The sequence below is a fragment of the Oxyura jamaicensis genome, chromosome Z, assembly GCF_011077185.1.
Source record: "Oxyura jamaicensis isolate SHBP4307 breed ruddy duck chromosome Z, BPBGC_Ojam_1.0, whole genome shotgun sequence".
Taxonomy (NCBI): Eukaryota; Metazoa; Chordata; class Aves; order Anseriformes; family Anatidae; genus Oxyura; species Oxyura jamaicensis.
In genome coordinates, this window is record NC_048926.1 from 28,266,583 (window position 1) to 28,280,338 (window position 13,756).

At 44.9% G+C, this 13,756-nt stretch overlaps 1 protein-coding gene across 1 annotated transcript in view; it reads left to right on the forward strand.

Moving 5' to 3' along the window:
* The window catches only part of DMRT1 (doublesex and mab-3 related transcription factor 1), a 61,310-nt gene that overhangs the window by 30,474 nt on the left and 17,080 nt on the right, over positions 1-13,756 (forward strand). Inside the window, exon 4 of the mRNA XM_035311002.1 lies at positions 3,704-3,866. Within this exon, the coding sequence (XP_035166893.1) occupies positions 3,704-3,866 (163 nt within the window). The remainder of the gene's footprint in view (positions 1-3,703; positions 3,867-13,756) is intronic.

Consider the following 13,756-nt stretch of genomic DNA (forward strand, 5'->3'; position numbering starts at 1 on the left):
ATACGTCATCTTGAAGCCTATTGCCAGTCTCCAAGGCTGGAAAGAGAAGTGAGCCACCAGGTGTGCCTGCCTTCCCTCTTGTATTTCTTAGGTCTGGCCACCACCACTCCTCAGCTCTTCCTCCACCAGGAGTACATTTAAAGGCTATGCAGATGCTGCCAGGAACATGGGAGGAGCAGCAGGACGTCACTGTTGACAAAGTTTGTAGTTTTTTTTTTCAGGACCCCCTGGAATGATCTGAACTGATGCAGGAGCATCCTCTTTATGCTCCTCTGGCTTTGGAGGATAGGTGCTGTGTCACTGCTGGACACTGCCGTAAAGCTGCGCTGGCTGTTGTGCTCAGTGATGGACAAGTCCTGCTTCCAGCTTGGCTATGTGCAGACAAGCCGTAGCTGCACCTTGGTTCCCCATGAAGTTCTGCAAGTGGACAGGGAAAGAATTCCTACCATGTATGGTCTTTTTATTAGGCCATGTTTATTTGTTCATGGGTTCTCAACATCCCATCGCCGCTTGCGGTACATCCTTTAAATGGTCACTGAGCGCACGCTGTGTTGTACAGCTTAAAGGAACATGTAGATGTTGAGTAGGCCCGATGTGCTTCTCAATGATCTGTGCCTTCCACGGAAGTCAGCGAGGTATTTGTTGAATCAGTGGTTTTGAACTAAAGCACCTTTCATCCTGCAGCTGGGGCAGAGCATGAGCAGCATGTGGCTGGAGGGGATGCGCTGGAGTAAGTCAGAAACTCAAGTGTGCTCTGCAGAGCGCGTGTCTGCTGAGATCTGTCAGAGGGAGGGCAGTCTGCATTTTGCACTGCAGTGGAATGCCGTGCTGTAGTCCTGGAGGTGAAGAAACAAATCCTAAGCTAGCAGTGCTGTGGAGTCAGGCGCTGTACAAAGCAACAGTCAAGTAAATCCTCCGGCCGCCAAGCTTGCAAAAGTGGAGGAGAGGGTGGGAGGACATGTCTGGGGTTGTGTGAGATTCTGCTGTGGCGTCTGCTTGGAGAGCAGAGTGTGCAGAATCGGTGTTGTGCCTTCTTCTTCCACAGCATTTCCTCACCCTGAGCACGCCTTGCTGTTGTGGCACATAGCCAGCAGTGATGCTGACTGGCATGGCTCGTGGGTCCATTCCTTACCTATTTCAGCCTCACTGGATGTGGTGAGAAAGGCGGGAGAAGACGGCAGAGGGCTAGGCATCTCCTTCTATGATAGGTGCGTCACCTGGAGCTGAGACCCTGCAGTTCCCCCAGGAGGTGACCCAGGATGATAGCCAGCTGGGCACCTGGCTCCAGCCTTTGGAGAGGTGCACTGCACTGAATTAGAAATGATCCAAATAGTCCAGGGCATCCCCTGGATTATTTTTATCTCCTGTTCTAGCTGAAGCACCCAGAAATGTGAAAGGACTCTGCAGAGCAGCAGGAGTTAATACAGAGCAAGTGCCCCTTCTCTCTGGGTAATCTTCTCCTAAGCCCCCTTTTTAATGCAGCACTAAGGTCAAGAATTTTTATGACTGGTTGTTTTTTTATTGTTACTGTAAAATAGGATTGCTAAGCACCATAAAAAGGAAACCTTATGGTTCAGATTTACTGTGGTGCGTATTCTAAACAGTTTAATAAAACAAAACCAAAAGCTTTTAGATTTTCTTCAGTGGTTAATACACAGCATATTCTTTGCAGAGCCGAGCCTCTGGCTGTCGGTTGAACTGTGGTTCATAGATTTGGTGTGGGTAATAAGATTATAAAACATGTCTCTTGCTAGCCAGCTACCACACACTAATAATAACAGTGGTAATAATTCATTGAATCCCAAGATTTTAGGTGAGTTGTTTTTTAAGAAATGGAGAAAACCCCTAAAAAAAAGGTTTGAAAGGAAACAGGTGACTGCATACGCCCTACATACAGAGAAAGGAAACAAGCACACAATCATTTCAGTGCCAGGGAGCCGTTCCTTCATTTTGTTACAGCTAAAATAATACTGTCTCCATCAGGTGACCTTTTTTTAGTTGTATGCACATATGCACACATGCACATATGGAGGGTGAGGTGAAGATCTGAGAACGGGATGCTGCCCATAGCCCTGCCCCAGCAAGGGCAGTAAGACCATGTGTGTAAAAATGCAGGCAGAGAGGACTTTGTTAACTTTTTTTTTCAGTACTTCTAGAACCATTGAGCTTTATGGGAGTGCAGATTCAGAATGACCTTTGCACCAAGATTTTGGGCAGTTTATATTGCCAATCCATAATTTTAGGGCAGTGGCAGCCTGGGTTTTGCTGAGGAAGCATGTGAGAAGCATGGATGCCTGTTTCCAGGGGGAGACTGCCCTTTTCAGAGCAGCAGGGGTACGGCAGTGTCTTGCTAGAGTTCAGACTCCCTTGGAACTCACCACAAACTCCACTCCAAACAAAGTGGGATGTTTGCTTCTGTCTTGGAGAGCCCCAGGAGGATTTTACGTGATTTGGACCACTTTATTTCCCATCTGGCAGTTTAAGTACTGAAAATAGTTTTGAAAATTGAATTAGCAAGGGACCACTGTCCACAACAGATGAGCTGTCTGTGTCCGCTGCTCTTCAGCTCTGCATTTCTCTGTCTCTGATGGAGCAAGATGGGAGACGTGGCTGGGTGGGACCTGTAGGTGCAGAGGTAATGCAGGCAGAGCTCCTCTTCAGCCAAAGTGAGACAGAGGCCAAAAAGGCTCTCAAGCACTTTTCCTCGCAGAGGTCCTGTCGAATGGCATAGCTTCACATGCCTTACTGTTGGTGTTGCTGCCTTTTTGCCTGGTACAAAACTATCTTCCCAGAGAAATCATCTTATAATGATTGACTTATAATCATTCACTGCCCAGCAAACTTAAGGTGACTAGATGATATTAACTTTCCTTTTGAAGACCATCATCTTGAACAGATTTCAGCTACTTCTTTTTGAGTGTTACAGCCATGTTACATTGTAGAGCTCTGGAACAAATAATAGTAGATGGTAGGTCTTTTGTAAAACAAAAATTTAAAAAGCATTGCTGCCTCTCCAGGGAGATCAGTTTGAATCATATGAGGGTGTTGGAGCAAGATAAACCTTGATTTCTGAGTGCTGCCATCTTGGCAGGGGAGTCCGGGAGGGAGAAGGGGCTGTCTGATCATTGTCAGACACTGAGCAGACACACCTGACTTGCTCGTGTCCAGTTGTGGCTCCACTGCAGACTTGCTGTGTAGTTTGTCTACAGCTTGATTTGTCTGTGAATGTGGATTTTTTTTCCCCATCTAATTTGTTCTTAAGAGAAGTGGTGTGTTTATGTGTGTGTTATGTGCTCAGATTCAATCAAGTGTGTCCTGAGTGAATTAGGAGGTTGAACTGTCATTTGGGTCCATCCTGTGGGCTACTGGTGGAGAGCTACCAATGGTCTGAAGCATGTTGGTCTCCTTGGAGGTCTTAGCAGTGAATATTACATGTTTATGTGCCAGATGCAGGTTTAACTTAAGATAAATCAGTTTGTCGGCATGCTGGTTTTGCTGCTGCTAGATCACCTAATAGGACCGAGTCTGCTCGCTGGAGCTGGATGGCATGGACACACCTTCAGCCAACCACAGCAAAAATCCAGGGCTGATGTGTTGGGTTTTGGCTCCTCTTCTGCCCGCCGTGGTCTTCCTCACAGATGTGTGCCTGTGGGCAGCAGGGTGCGGGCACAGCTTTGCATCTGTCGTGATCCTGTCTCCACAGATGAAGGGGATGGAGAACCGCCATGCCATGAGCTCCCAGTACAGGATGTGCTCCTACTACCCACCCGCTTCTTACCTGGGCCAGGGGGTCGGAACTCCGGCGTGCGTCCCGCAGATCCTGACCTCAGAGGACATCCCCTCATACTCAGAGTCGAAAGTGAGAGGTAAGTGCACCCACCAGGGCTTCTGGCACTGTTCTGACTTGGAACAGGCATCCTCACAAAATGGGTGGGTGACGGGAGGGGAGTTAGGTGGCCAATAGTAGGTGCCAAAGTCTACGAGGTGCCTGGTTTCGGACAGGCTTTCAGGGCAGTTATAAAGTAGGAGTGCTACTGTACAGTAATATAAGGATGTATTTAAGAAGTCTCATCATTCAGGAGGGCAGTTGGTTGATACTTTTCTGCTCCTGCATATATTCCTGAAATTGTACAGTGAGACCTTGAGACATCTGTCTGAGCTCACTGCATGGCTCTCTCACAAGAAAGATGCCCAGTTAAAAATTATATTTTCTCTCTTTTCTTCTCAGAAATTCTGTTTGTTATTTCTCCCTCAGGATTCCCAAGCCTCCCATTGAGCCTCCTCTATCCTGTTCTTTCTGAACCACACGTAGAAACTATTCCTGTATCCCATCCATGCCATGATGCCTTCTACAGATTCTCCTTGTTAGCTTTCAAACTTAGCACACCATACTACTTCACTTAAAACTACTGCAGATAAATCTGCCTTTTCATATCCTGTGTTCTTGGCCATCCCAAATATTACTGTAATCTGCAGTAATTTTTAGGAAGGAGTTGGTGAATTTACACTGAGGTTTTCTGATGTTTCTCTTGCTTCTTTGTTCTTATGCCCTGTTAGCAGGGAGAGTATAGATAGTAGAATGTCTCTGCTGGAGCAGACCAAACTCTATTTAGCTGCTTCCCAGTCCCTGGAACAGGCCAGTAATGGGTAATAGAGAAACAGAGAAACAGTGGGGTGTTCCTACTTCCTATGTCCAAAATTCTCTCAGTGCTACAGCATTTGAAGCTTCTGAACTATCATACTCAGTTACCGGCAGCATACCTGCATTCCATGAACTGAGCTAATCCTTCCAGACGCTCTTCATGCTTTTCATCCGTCTGTAGCAAAGAACTTGGCAGTTTAATTTGGTATGGTTGGGAAGTATTTCATTTTGTTTATTTTACACCTGACAATTCCTAGTGCTATTTATTTTGTGTGTGGAGAGACAGCACTGACAACAGCATCCAGCCTCATTTGCTTCTCTGATGCACATATACACTGAAGTGAATCTTCTCTGTTGGCACACATGTGCTGAGACTTTTTTTTTTTTACATCTGATGAAAAGGTACATGTTATGCAGGTCCCATATCTGTTTTCAGTCATGGCTTTTTTGTTGCTGATGTTCTCGTGTCTGTTTCATCTGTTTTGTGGTGAAAAACATGGTTGTGGTTAAGTCATCCTAAGGACTGAAATGAAGCTTTGGAAGGTGAAGTACATTTAAGTCATATCTATGGCTGGTGTAAATCAGCATTGAGCCCTTGAATTCAGTAACTCCACAATGATTTATACTGAAGAGGTGGCTGCTGTTTCAGAGTGGCTGTTTTCTGAAAGTCTTCCAGCTAAATATGACGTATTAGATAGATGAAGAAACAACACATGGTGTGATAAAACCTTAGACTTTTTCTGCTTTTCCAGTAGTTCTAAATGGCTTAGAGAAATCAGTGATCCTTGGTTCATTTTCCTTCTCTTTTCTTCAATTTTATTTTCTTCCTTCTTCTCTGACCACCATTGAGCAATGACGTCTTTCTTTCTGCTGATTGGTCCAAGCAGCACTTGGCTTTATGCTCAACTGCAGTTGACACTTTTTCTTGCATCCATCACTACTAACTCACTAAGAAGTCTTACCAGTTGAGTGTTCTTACAAATAGACAAAAGACCTTATACCCTTTGTTCCCAAATGCACTTCAGTAATTTTTCATCACTCCAGAAAAAAGTTGTGCGTAATGTGCCACTGATTTTTAAACTGCATAAATACTGTATTTTCAATAATCCTTGACTGCTTCTCCAGACAGTATTCCACACACAGATATTGTTCCCTAAGTTACACCATCAATCAGAAACCGACAAGCAGTGAGATGTAATTTACTGAGATCAAACAGCATTTTCCAGACTCTGAAGAAGTGTTTTTCCATAGCAGGGAGGTAGTGGGTGAAAGAGGCACAAATATTTTTGTGAGAAAGTTGAGCCTGAGAGCAAGACCATACCTGTTTCAGAGGCTTCTTAGAGGCATCCTCTTTTTTATCATGCTAGATCTTGGAGGAAACAACTGCTTTTACTTCTTCCATCTACAGACAAAGTAATATTCTTAGGCTGTTAGTCCATGATTTACACTCCCAGGACATATTCCTCCTTATGCTTTTCCTCAGAGGATTTGAGGCTTTCTGCATCTTCATTGTCATTTGTGTGGATGCTGTCAGCCAGCAGGCTGTGGGCTGTAGAAGCCCCCAGATACTGACTATCCATGCTGCAAATGTTGTCTCATGTAACAGACATGTTCTTATCATTTCTCCACTGATGGTTGGACTGAGCTTAGTACAGTGTCTGCTTGATATGAAGCCTGGTGGCTTGTTTCTGCAGGGTTAGCGATTGCTACTTTTTAAAGACAACTCTAGAGCATGTTTTAAATGAGCAAATCATATTGTACTCATTCCTCCTTTTCTGTGCTTGAAATAGCAACCATGCTCAGAGTCATGTTTTCTTTCTAACAAAACATAGGCATAGATTTTAGGTCCAGAAGGTAACATTAGGATCATCTAGTCTTACCTGTTGTATATTGGAGACTCCAAAATTTCACCTTGTAGCACCCGCAGCAAACTCAGAACTATTTTTTAAGATGTGTTCCCATAGACTTGGTAATGCAGAAATTTTACAGGAAGGTACCAATGTGTACATAAGAGCAACAGGTCAAAATACAGGAAATAACAATTTTGCAGCCATATTTTCAAAATTTCAGAGACCTGTATCTTTAACACAAATGGTTATTAAATTCCCAGCCACAAATCAGAGATACAATACACACAGTCTATTACTCACACTTCAATTGTAACTTCGGGGTTATAGAGGTTTTGCCAGTTCATATATTATCTCAGTTAGTATTTCAGTCAGACCATTTCATTAATTTTGTTCTGCTAAGTTAACTGCCTGTTTAGACCAGTTATGTTGAAAGGGAGGAAAGATGAGCTAGCAGACCACTGATTTACACTTTTTTTTTTTTTTTTTTATGAATGATGTGAAATTCCCAGTAAGCTTCTGACATTTGTACATGAGGTCATACCATGTTACAGTGTGTTGCATATCATAATGGACTGACATTTTCTGAATGGCAAAACACCATCACTCAACCTCCTTGCAATTTGAAGGTGCTCTAAGTGAAATGGTTTTGCTTCCAACCAGCACAGCTGCTACCCCTCTGGAAACTGGAAAAAAAGAGGGAGAAAAATGCGAGAAACCAGTGACAAATGCAAAAGGGTGTTTTCAGAAGGCTCTCTTAGATCACCAGTTTGTAACATATATATAATAATTTCTGGATAGAAGAAGAATTTTGTATTATACTTCGAAAAGATTTTTCCTCTCTCTCTTTTTTCTGGTATCTTGCCTTTTTTTTTTTTTTTTTTATTTTGAATGAGCAGTTAGAATAAAAGATATATGAGAGGTTGTTAACAATCCATGGGTATGCAGAGGATACTTTAAAGGATGTTTCTGCTTTGCAAGCCGAACTGAGAGCTCCTTGTGCAAGAAATTGAGGAATACGAATGTGTATACAGCAATCACAACAGGGTATTTTATCCCCAAGAACCAGGTGCCTTAATCCCATTGGTTTCCGGGGTGCAGTTTTTTTGTTTTGTTTTGTTTTTTATCAAAGGATTTTTTTCAGGTTTTGGTCAGTACCCAGAGTTGCCTAGTACCTTCCACTTGCTTTGGATCAGGCCCCTCCTGTGGTTAGATTTGTGAAATACGTGCACAAAACCTTGACTTGAGACATGAAGACACGTGCTTAGATTGGGGCTGGGTGCCCAGCTCTGGATTCTGTTACCACTGAATAAGGGTGAGCATTTGCTTGGCTGTGGGAAAGTAGTTTCCAGGTTTGGGGCAACTGAAAAACAAACAAACAAACAAACAAAAAAAAACAAATAAAAGAATATAGAGGAGAAACATCCCTCTATTTGCAGATACCTTTGATTTCAAATTAATTATCTTAACTTTAACATGGAGTAAAAACTGATCTTTGTCAATATTTTCTGAACTGTGTCTGTGCCAATGGTGAAGAAGGTAGTTTGGATTTAAATGTTGCTCTAGTAGCTGAATGGACTTGAATTTTTGTTTTCTGACACTGTCTCAGGATAGTTGGAAATACATGTAATGAAGCGCTGGAGCAGTGCTGTATTTGCAGCTTTAATGTAAAGCAGGAGCCATATAAAGCAGGAGCCTGAAACTCCTTCCAAACACAAATGAGAAAACTCATATGAAGTGTACGTTTTGATATGGATAAGGTCAACAGTTTTGTTTAAATCAGTAAACAATGTTTTCCAAGGGAAAACATTTCAGGTAATAGTTTGTTTTTTTTTTTTTCTTTTTTTTTTTTTTTTCCCAACTGGAACAGCTTCCAACACTTTCCAAACACTTTTCAAGGAGTTATTCTTGCCTAGAAGCTTAATAACTATTATCTCCAGTTTTACAGTTGTGGAAACTGAGGAATGGTGCTTGAACAAGGCACAGACTTCTCCACAGTCCACATAATAGCTCCTGCTTCTGTCTGGTTGGATGCTGTATTGAAAATACTGCTGGGCCATTGGAGAAGATCACCCAAACTATGGAGCAGCTCTGTAAAGAGTCTCTTCCAGTAGTTACACAGTCAGGGAGATGTTAGAAACAGTCTCCCTAATAAAGACAAAAAGTTTCATTTCACTAAAAAACGTGTTGGAATGTGAGGAATTCTATATGCCTGAAAAATGCAAGAGAGGTCCTGGGTGAGGATGTGTTTCTTCAGAATGGGTTGTGGTGTTGTGGTGGTTTTACTTGGGTGAGGTGGAGCTCGGCCGCCCTCTCACTCCCCCTCCTCAAAGGGAAAGGGGGAGAAAATAAAATGCAAAGGGCTGAAGGGTTGAGATAAGGATGGGGAGATCACTCAACAATTATCATGACAGGCAAAACAGACTCAGAGTAGGGAGACAGTAAGATTTAAGTAGGGAGATAGTAAGATTTATTGCTTATTACTAACGAGCTAGAGAAGTGAGGGACAAGGGAAAGAAACCAAAAATGCCTTCCCCCCAACCATCCTCTTCCACCTCCCTCCCCCCAAGTGGTGCAGGGGAGCAGGGGAATGAGGGCTGTGGTCAGTCCCTGAGGCTTCGTCTCCACTGCTCCTTCACGGTCACTCTGCCCCTGCTCCCCGTGGGGTCCCTCCCACAGATGCCGTCCTTCCCGAACTGAGCCTGCGGGGGCTGCCCACAGGCAGCAGCTCTCCAAGAACTGCTCCCACACGGCTCCGTACCACAGGGTGCATCCCCCAGGAGCAAACTGCTCCAGCACGGGTCCCCCACTGGCGGCAGCTCCCCCCAGGCCCCTGCTCCTGCGTGGGCTCCTCTCCACGGGCTGCAGCTCCGGCCCGGGGCCTGCTCCTGCGGGGGCTCTCCATGGGCCGCAGCCTCCTCCAGGCCACATCCACCTGCTCCACCGGGGGCTCCTCCATGGGCTGCAGCGTGGAGATCTGCTCCGTGTGGGACCCATGGGCTGCAGGGGGACAGCCTGCTCCACCAGGGGCCTCTCCACAGCCCGCAGGGGAACTGCTGCTGCATGCCTGGAGCACCTCCTGCCCTCCTCTGCACTGACCTGGGGTCTGCAGGGCTGCTTCTCACTCCTCTCTCTCTCCCAGCTGCTGTATAGCAGCATTTTTTTTTTCCCATCTTAAATCTGCTCTCACAGAAGTGCAAACAATATCACTTATTGGCCTGGCTCTGGCCAGCAGCGGAGCCCTTACCTAACATGGGGCAACTTCTGGATTCCTCTCACAGAAGCCACCCCGATGGCCCCCTGCTACCAAAACCTTGCCACATAAACCCACTACAAGTGTGAATATTATGCTCCTTTTTCATGTTTCATATGTTCAGTATTCTTTCATAAAATCTGTGCCCTTGAGTGCTGTGCAAGGTAAGAGTCACATTCATAGTCAAAGAAAGCACCTGGCTGCAGGACCAAAGAGGTCAAGGAGTCCTGGTATGCAGAAGCTCTTTGAGCTCATGTCCTTGCACTAGTACTGTTTTATGTGGGCGTTCAAGCTACAGGGGCAGCACACTGCAACAAAGCAGGCTGGTTTGGTATAGCTGAGAAATGACTCCAAAGAGCTGAAAAAAAGACTTGCATGTACGAGCTCTGTATCTGCAGCCAGCAGACAAGATGTGCTGACAGCGCTATGCTAATAAAGCACTTAGAGAAGTGGGGCAGAGTAGTAAAAAATAGTCCAAATTCTCCTGTGTCAGAGGGCTAGAACCAGTTTGTGTAAGCTGAGGAGCAACTCTTGCAGTTCCACAGGGTCCAGGCATTATCAAGTCTGAGATACCACTTTATCTCCTTTTGCTCCTGTTCATCTTCAGTAGAGTACCAGCAGAAATGCATATTGGGTGTAGAGGGGCTTCAACAGCATAATATGTGGGGTATCATTTTACTCCTGGAACTGATGCAGTTCAGTAGTGTGTTTTTGCTTATGTGTCTATGCATCTTTTGCTTAATAACCATCCTCTGCTCAAGAGTATGCCATTCCTTTAAGGATGAGGAACAAGCAGTGTTTGCTGAAACTTGACTCTATTTGCCACTAACTTTCCATCTCTTATCAAACTCTCAGAAGTAAATTTGAAATCAGACAAAAGGAGAAAGGAAGAGGTAATAATCTAATCCTGCAGATCCTGAACAGTCAGTTCAAAGCTGTGTTTCTGTCAGCAGGTCACGTTATCTTTGGGTGGCTGTTGCATCTTTTTCATGCATTCTCACTGCTGCTGTTTATAGTCCCGGATGGCTGTGCTGTGCACAGTGTCCCTTAGGTACTTGCTATGAGGGTGCTATGAAGGCTGGCAGAGTCTAAAGTGATTCTCTAAGCCTTGGATTACATTGCTGGTTGTGTATGTGGTGTAGACCATAGCCTCATCTATTCTTCCTGCAGCAGCCTCATTTTTATGCAGAACTCTTGTAAAACACCAGTGTTTTGTGGCTTTCTTAGAATGGCAGGGTACAGTATGTTTGGAGGCCATCAGTATATATATACATACACACACATACATGTACATAAATACATATGCATATATATACACCCCTGATAAACAGATCTGCCATGTTCAGGCACGTCTGCCTGTCTTCACACAACCTGGATTGTAGGGGTAGCCTGTGGAGTGAATTTGCTGTGTTAGTATGATGGGAGAGCAAAATTCTGTGGAAGTCAGATGATGTACTATTCTTTGATTACGTCAAAGTGGATCCTGAGTAAGTTGCAACATCCTACAGACCTTTTCAGGCAGACGGCCTTTTAATATGTCATTTTCATTTTCAATAAGAAGCTGAATTTTGGGCTTAGCTGACTACGCAGTTGCTGGGTTTGGTGATATTTTATTTTTTTAAATCAAGTTGATAAGCTGCATTTGTGACGTTCATAATCATACTTCCTTGTTTCATTAGATGTAATAGCAGCTTTCAAAATAGATTTGAGACTGTGAGACATACTCATTATATGCTCTGGCAGTCCATTTTTCTGTATTTTTAAGCATTTTTGTAAATTATTGGTCTGTGTTCTGAGGTTGGCTTGGTGAAGATGCAACCACTATTGCAAGCAATTTATAAGGTCTGATTGATAGTGAAGGGAATTTATGAAAAGAAATGAGTTCAAACATTTGCTTACATCACGTTCTTCTTTGGTTTATTCCCCATTCAAAGGCTTATCTTAGTAATTGTTCCCCAAAACGCAACCTTTAAGTTCTGTTTACTGAAAATCACACAGAAATAAAAAAAAATGCATGCAGTGAAGCAACTTGTTGTGCAGTTGCAGAATTACTTGTTTGATTCACGAGTTTTGCTGGTTCATGCCAGGACGAGTGATGAGTCCTGCTGCTTGCTGTGGGGGAAGATGCTGGTCCTGTGGCAGGAGCAGCTGAGCAGGCTGTATTTTTTGCTGGTTCTACCCCCTCTCCCTCCCCAAGTCTGTTTTTATAGAAATACATGTATTTCTGGATCGAGGCTGTAGCATCCTCTAGGAGGAATGGTAAGCTCTCATGAAAACTACATGCTTCTGTTTGCCCCAGCAAGAGAGCAGCCTAGAGCCTCAGGAAGCACACCTGGACCCTGTTCACCCACACCAGCAAAGCCACCTCCACCCCGATGGGGGTCTGTAGCTGCTGAGTGCTGGAAGAAAGGTTTATCCCTGCTGTGCTCATGCTGCTGCACAAACGCCTCGTGCTGCAGCCTCAGCATCCCTCTGCAAGGCCGTGCCTGCGCATTATCCTGAGATGAGCAATGGCCCTGGACAGCTTCCCTCCTTCTCAGTCCCTCCTGCAGTTTAGAGTGTATCAGAGCTACAGGTTGAGGACCAGGGGTTTATATCCACTGCAGCCCTGAACTTGGTTTCTGCTTGCTTCAGCCGCTTTCTTTGTGGGGCAGAGCATGCTACAGCTGGCGAGGCTGCAGTTTATTTTGTTTGTGCTTTAGAGGATGTTGGATACTTGTCTGAGAAAATCCACACAATTAGTTGAGCAGCGTCCTTACGCTGGGTGTGGGCTTGACGCTGTGGTTTTATTACAGGACTTTTTCCCCTGCAAGTAGAATTTTATGGAAATCATTAAAACAAACTTCACCATGAATTGGCAAAGCAAATGAAGACATTCTGTTGGCACGGTGGTGATACCCGTGTGGTATCAGCAAAAAACAACAGTGAAACCTGCTCCCCTGTTTGCTTTGATGTGCAGGTGCATCCTTGTAGCTTGACTGGTTAAGAGAAGGAAGAATTTGCTCCGTATTCTGTAGTCTTTTCTGTGCATGAGGATTTGCAGAGGATACTTCACCGAGCATGCCATCTTCTCAAACAGGATGAGCTAAGCTAATTCCTTTGCAGCCTTTTCTGCCTAGATAAGGCACTCCAATTACCAACCCTTTGCAGATTGTGAGAAACTTGAGCAAAAGGTTCGTTTGCTACTGATCTCTTAAAAAAAAATAAAAAATTCAGAGTTGCCAAGGCCCCTGCAAGCAGTGTGGGATGGCTTGGCCGTCAGGAGGGAGCCAGCTGTGGCTCTTTGCAAGAGGCCGTTGTTGCAGTCTCTGGCACTGCCCCCACGCAGGAGTGCTCTTAGGGAGAAAGGTGAGGATTTTCCCCACTGTCGAGCTCGCTTGCTTGGTGTGAGGGCGTTACACCCTGTCACAAGGGTGATCTCCTGGCAGCAGGGATCAGAAATAGCTGCTGAGAGGCATCGGGCCGGGGCCTGGGGGGCAGCTGCACACGGGGCCTACCCGCGGGGGATGCGGGGTCACCGCTGTGTGCCCGCTTTGTAAACGTGTGTGTTTGTACCTCACGTGTAAATAATGCCAGGGTGTGTTGCCTGCACGTGGTGTCTGAAACCCTGCGGGGCAGGATGGGGGGCGGCTGCCTAATGGGCTCCCTTAATTTACCAGCCATTAGCCCGCCCAGCCAATGTTTTTAATCCTGAGCCTCGGTGTAACCGTGAGTTTATTTGCAGTGCTCCTCGCAGGCATAGCTTAGGCCAAGTACAAGTTGAATAACCTTCAGGAAAGCTGTGCTGTCCTTCTGTCGGCCGCTGTCTTTGAAAATTGCCTGCAGAGTTAGTGAGCAGGAACAGTTAAGATTTACAAACAATGATGAAGCTTGTCATGCATCTTTCACCATTCATCATCTGGGTGCCGTGGCTGGGCGGTGAAGTGTTCTTCATAAAAACCAGCTCAGTGTGAAATACACCTCGCAGCAATGTTTACTGCTCTGAAACTCGTCAGCAGCCCTTTATAGTAAATC